This window comes from Sphaerodactylus townsendi, linkage group LG08 (genome assembly GCF_021028975.2).
Source record: "Sphaerodactylus townsendi isolate TG3544 linkage group LG08, MPM_Stown_v2.3, whole genome shotgun sequence".
In the NCBI taxonomy this organism is placed as follows: Eukaryota; Metazoa; Chordata; class Lepidosauria; order Squamata; family Sphaerodactylidae; genus Sphaerodactylus; species Sphaerodactylus townsendi.
In genome coordinates, this window is record NC_059432.1 from 47768390 (window position 1) to 47774770 (window position 6381).

At 39.4% G+C, this 6381-nt stretch overlaps 1 protein-coding gene across 4 annotated transcripts in view; it reads right to left on the minus strand.

Annotated features, from left to right (window-relative positions):
* The window catches only part of LOC125438570 (disintegrin and metalloproteinase domain-containing protein 9-like), a 37963-nt gene extending 32430 nt beyond the window's left edge, over positions 1–5533 (minus strand). The window contains exons 1-5 of one of the 4 annotated variants that reach the window (XM_048507006.1): positions 5440–5533; positions 5173–5315; positions 3428–3519; positions 2503–2579; positions 55–133 (exon numbers count right to left, since the gene is read on the minus strand). In XM_048507006.1, coding sequence (XP_048362963.1) covers positions 55–133; positions 2503–2579; positions 3428–3519; positions 5173–5245 — 321 coding nt within the window. In that variant the 5' untranslated portion in view covers positions 5246–5315; positions 5440–5533. Of the gene's footprint in view, positions 1–54; positions 134–2502; positions 2580–3427; positions 3520–5172; positions 5316–5439 lie in introns of those variants that run through there. The other 3 variants (XM_048507007.1, XM_048507008.1, XM_048507009.1) reach the window with 3 other exon arrangements.
* Between the last annotated feature and the right edge of the window lie 848 nt (positions 5534–6381).

Sequence of the window (6381 nt, forward strand, 5' to 3'; positions counted from 1 at the left end):
TAGTCACCAAACCAGACCAAAACCTCCACATATAAGCAGCCATCGACATCATACCTTGGCTTCAAAGGGAGTTGTCTCCAATTCCCCATCATTACTGTGCGTAAATACTATGAAATTTTTTCCAATAAGATTTCTGAAATTTAAAAAATGTATATTTCATAATGTCTTAATTAAAAGTTTGTTCATGAGACAGACAATTCAGCAACTCAAATAAAAATCAAATTTTCTATTAAATATTTTAGGGTAGCAATATCATAGCCCATCACCACATATGAACTAAAACAGAATATATGGGATTAATAATGGAGAAAAGCTACATCATTCTGCCCTTCCTTTTTCACGGGGCTATTAGGCCATCCATTTTATTTATCATACTTAAGTGTATTTTCTTGTTTAACTCTTCAGACTTTGTCTTGATCAACTATAGCAGTGATGGCGAACCTTTTCAAGACCGAGTGCCCAAATTGCAACCCAAAACGCACTTATTTATTGCAAAGTGCCAACATGGCAAGTTAACCTGAATACTGAGGTTTTAGTTTAGAAAAAAATGGTTGGCTCCAAGGCGTGCGTTACTCGGGAGTAAGCTTGGTGGTAGTCGGTGGCTTTACTTTGAAGCAACTGTGCAACTCTTCCAATGGGTGAATCACAACCCTAGGAGGGTTTACTCAGAAGCAAGCCCCATTGCCAGCAACTGAACTTACTCCCAGATAAAGGATCGTGCTTTAGTTCTTTGAATGAAAATCAGTGGGGTTTAACAGTGCTTAACAAGGTTACCTACACTGCTTTCCCAAAACTAGGTCTTAGGTTTAATGCTAATAATCGAGCCCAGCAGCCCAGGGCAGCCTAGATGGGGGGTGGGGGGGGGGGGGCACTCTGTTTGCGCATGCCCACAGAGAAGGCTCAGAGTGCCACCTCTGGCATCTGTGCCATAGGTTCGCCACCACTGAACTATAGGCAAGAAAGTAAAAGAACACAAACTGACACCACCAAGAAAATATTTTAACCCAAATGTTAATCCCACACTTGATACTAATTTAAAAAATCTAAATGTCTTTTGGGGGCTTTACCAAAATATGATTACTTATTGGGCATTTCTTCTTGCTTCTACATAGAGATGGTTATCCCCACAGCTCATACTACTGCTGCAAATCCCAACGGATTCACAGAAGCAACAGAGCATTCATACAGAAGTTTTTCTTACACTTTCCTTGCTTTAGCCTTCAGTGTCTCCCCATTCCTCCCCCACCAGAGGGATTTTTTCCAGGCTTTTCCAAGTTGTTAATAGCTATAGCTTTATAACAATCTATTACAGCAAAAATATACTAGTTCCCAACATTTAATTTTTTTTAAAGCACGTCTCTATCCCTCTGGTTGCAGGATTATAAGATGCTGGCTGCATATTTCTTCTTATAAAATGAAAGCTGAGAACTAGGTCATTGTTGCAATACGTTGTTATAAATCAATTATATTCATTCAGTGCAAAATTGAAAAATGGAAAAAGCCTAAAAAAATCTTTCTGGTGGTGGGCCAGGGGGCCAGGGGCAGAAGTAGAAACCACTGAAAGCAAAGGCAAGGACAAAATTTATGGGGATACTTCATTGCCTCTGTGCCTCAATGTGAGACGTGTCCTAAATTCTAGGAAAGTGGGAAAGGCCAGTGCCCAATATACCTTGTGGTTGACAGGTTTCCCAACCTTGAAACAGCTGCTGCCAGTGGGGCAAGATAGATTAACAGAAAGCCTCCTTGAAATGTGGGCTCCATGCCAAGGATTGAAGTGAAGGTCCCATCTTCTCCAACAACCTCCAACCTTTCTCTGCAGCCTCTACACTATCATCCCAGCACCCGAAAGGCTGTTGCGAAAAGACCAAGCTGACCATAGTGAACAGAGAGTAAACCATATCATCCACTAGGATTGCCACCTTCAGCTTACAAAATTCCTGGAGATTTGGGGATGTTACCTAGAAAGGTTAGAGTTTGGGAAGGAAAGGAAGCTGTAGAGTCCAGCTTCTGAAGGTGAGCTGATCTCTGTAGTGTGGAGATCAGTTGTGATTCTGGAAGAGCTCCATGCCTGAAAGTTGACAACCCAGTAAAAGAGCAAGCTGGCCACAGTAGGTTGGTGGTAGTCTTACTTGCCTTTTTCCACAGCCAGCTTGCTGTCCTCTAGGAACCTTGGCAATATCACTCTCTCACCTGAGCTGCTGTGCCTCATGCTGAGAAGAAAGTAACAAGGCAGGCAGAGAAGTCTTTCACCAGATTCTAGTTACAGGGCTGGCTAAGGTTCAAGGTGTGGCAAGAGACAACCCTACATATTCAGAACAAGGGGACCTGCTGGCCATCTCCCCCTCCTTCCAACTACCTATGTTCTGTTTTAGTACATTAGATTCCCTTTCCCTGTCTGAGTATTCTGCCATTCCAACTGACTGTTCAAATGACATTTTAATACAAAAAACTATACTGACTAAAATAAAAACTGAAAAGATCTTAGAATACCATATAACATACTCATTTTTCTTTAATTTCAGGGTGTGTGTTCCATTTCCAGTTTGAATTAAATAAGATAATTCATTACCAAAATGTTCCTGAAAAATAAATGATATAAAGTGTAATTTTCTAATCCATCATAAAATAATTGCGGTCATTTATTCTTTTTTTAAAAAATTGCAGAGTTTGTCTAGCTAGGCATTGGGTAATCTACCAGAATCCCTCCCAAATAGAGAGCTATTGTGAAACATTATAATTTTGAAATTAATTTTATATCTAAGCCTACAGATCTTCACCATTGTGACTGATGCACCATGTGGCTTGTTCTGACCAATCACAAGTGTCATCTTATGCAAAGAATGAAAAGTGGCCTCCCAGTTGTAACCAGTTATTGTCATATTCACACCGTACATTGCTACTCAATGGGGATCCAGAGCAGCTTACAACATTATTCTCTCCTCCTCCGTTTTATGAAGTCCCCATGATGTTAAGTTTGGCTGAGAGTATGTGCTTGGCCCAAGGGCAAACTGTAAGTTTGCATGGCAAAGTAGCGTCCTTGATCTTCCAAATCCTTCTCTTATACACTAACTTCTACATCATGCTGGCACATATATCATTGTCCTGATGTAACTGGTTCTATAGTATCTACAAACCCATTAGGATAGTACAAAGTTAAGTAATCCTGAATTATTATTCATCTTTGTAAAGCTGTTCAACATGCAAATTGGCAAAGGAAGGTAGTGCACCATTAAAATACACTGCTGTACAATGCAATATCCTGGTTCATGAACTGTGATAGGATGTTAGGCAGCAATTTTTCTGAACTTATGAACTTTTTTTTACTGAAGTGAAGATCTTTAATTAAACATGTCTGTTGTATTTATTCATAGAAAATGCTATATAATAGGATATCATACAAAAGAAGAAAATGTGGAGAGAAACAAACCTCATGAAGATGAGTCCAGTGCTTCTTTGTTAGTCTTTGAGGAATGACAATTTCATAAGTAGAATATCTAGGAATCTTATGAGCACTTACACCTAAAAGAAGATTATATTGGTTTTCATATCTTATCAATAATTAATATATTTTAGAATGTTCTGAAGGATCTTTACCTATTTTATTTTACCTTCATACAACACATCCAGTGCATTCCTTTACCATTACCTCAGCAGCACAGTTTTATGTGACAACTATATGTGAACCACTCAATTATTTACAGTCCCATCCAAAGGGGTGGTGGTGGTCCAAATCTGCCACTGGGAATGGCATGAGGCCGTTCTGGTGGATTTTCCCTCCTTAGGGATCTGTCAGCAGACGGCCTCCATGGCCCTCCACAGCAGTGAAACACTGCGCTGAATGCCGCATCCCTGCACCCCCGCCACTGGTATAGTGGGGGCAGTACAGGGATATGGCTGATGGAGAGGATGATACTAGTCAAATTCCACCAGGCCAATTGCTTTCATTATGCCGGCAGCCAGGGCTTTGGACTTATGCCATAGACACTAATCCAATATAATTGAAAAACTGCCTCTCATAGTGCTGCCTTGCTCATAATTGCTCGAGAAAAATAGAAATCCCATTGGCTTCTTTGCTAACATCATGTGTCATTATTTAATGCCCCTATTTTTGATCAGAAATCTTTGCTTGGTTTTTCTCTACGTTTCTTATGGTCCACAAGTGCAAAAATACACATGAAAAGTGGACAGCCTCATAGCAGTTCAGTTTCTTTGCACACTGCCTTTGTGGTTCAAAGCACAGGGAAATCTCTCATGTTAATGATAAATATTTTTGTTCTTTTACAGTTGGATTCAATATATCTAAAACTTCAAACACACAATCTTAAACAGCTCTGTTCAAAAGCAAATCCCATTAAATTCAATGGGGCTTACTCCCAAAACAACTTTCTATTATGATTTTTTTTCAAAATAAACCCTAATGTTATTTTATAATCCAACTCAAATTAGCAGATCCTTCATTATATTAATGCTACATTATTATGGTTGTCAAGGGTGGGTGAAGATCTTGAGGTGACAAAGATAATTTCACCTGGAGAAAATAGCCTCTTTGGAAGGTAAACTTTATTTCATTCTACCCAACCGAAGTTTCTCCCTCCTCAAACCGCACCCTCCTCAAGTTCCACTCCCAAAATGCCCAGATATTTCCCAGTCCAGAGCTGGCAACCTCTAAGCAGTCATAACATCTCCCACTGCTATTGTTCTTCAGTAGTAATAAGAAAATGGGCTTACAATAGAACTAGCCATCATGATTATCCTGTTTTGCTTTTCTTGTACAGCAAAATATAGTATTGAATAAAATCTTTTACAACCTAATATCAAGAACACACTTTCAAAAATTGATTGGGATTATCCACTATTATCCACATTTCTTAATGAAGAACATGTTAAATATTTAGCAAATAAAAAATATTATGGACTTAGACGTAAGTCTTTTCCATCAGTAAAATTGCAACCCTTTGAAGAGTCTAAAATTCAGTATCAGTTTTACTGGAGTAACTGCATATGATTGAACTCAACATTTCCAAATAAAGTATGGTTAGAATCACAGCCTAAACAGATATTCAAATACTTTGGATTAATTGAAGTGGAGAAGATAACTTCTAGCTCCTTTTTAAACATATAGACCAGGGCTGGGGGAGGGAGGGAATCCAAACAAACCAGAAACTCACTCACCCACTGTCAGCACTTGTTTTCCAATGCTGGTTGTTAGAGCTAAAAGGAATAAATAAAGACAGCTTTCGAACATGGTCTGTTCTTCCAGCGTCACTTGCAAAGATGTTCCAGTTTGAAATTCCAAAGGGATTTCATTTAAATGGCTAGAAAACAACCAACACTTAAATCTTACAAACACGGAGGACAAAGTAAAAAGAGAAATGATAACACAGTGAAAGAGGAACTTTGCTGCCTCCCAATCCTGCAAAAACTGGTTAGGCAACTTACTAGTACAAATACTCTGACTGGGGCAAGACAGCCTAAGCAAAACTTGATTCTTCTTACACAATTTTATGAGCTCTTAGGCAGTTTTCACCACTAGTACACCCATCATTCGTCTGGAATGTATCACTTGTGAATGCTAGCACAGGATAGACAGTGTTTCAAAATAAAATGTATATTTTAGGCAATATGAGTCACAGAAAGGGAAACTTCTCTTTGAAAAAAAGCAACGACAATGAAACAAAGGAGTAGGCTATGTTGAGAGTAAAGACACAAATTCCAGAAGCAACAGCAATCGTTTTAATGAGAGCAGTAAACAAGGTGTTCCAGTAATATAGTTGCTCATATTACTCTGTAGTGAGGTATTTCCATCTTGTACATATAATTCTTCAGAAAATGGAGCAGTTATTATATTTCAAAAAGTTATCTCCATCTTTTGTCACTACTAAAGATACTCTGTTCTTAAGTAGAAACTTGGAACTATTTATTTGCAGCATACTGATAACTTGCCAAAGTTGGGGCAACATTTATTTCATATTCTATATTTTCTTAAAATAATTGTTTTTTTGTCTTTTGCGGCCCAATCAGAGGGAGGGTGCAAAAAGGGCTTTGGGTGTCGTGCAGGCTCATGCCAATGTGTTTGCCCCCTCTGCTGGCATAAGGGACGCCCTCACTACCATAGAGGACAAAGATGCCAGTGTCCAAGTGCTCCACAGCTTCATAGTGGCCAAAGCGACACTACAGAGTTTTTCTGGCAACCAAGCAAACACTCCTGCAGGGAGGGGAATGCTGAGGTTCCGTATTCCTGTGGATAGAGCTGCCTTAGTTGGCTTCTACCTGGGCTTTGAAGCCAAGAAGGCAGACTTAGGGGTCTTGGACTTACACCAACCCAAAGGGGTAGTGGAACTCCATCGAGCCCTATAGAGAGTATTCCAGGTGGCAAGGATT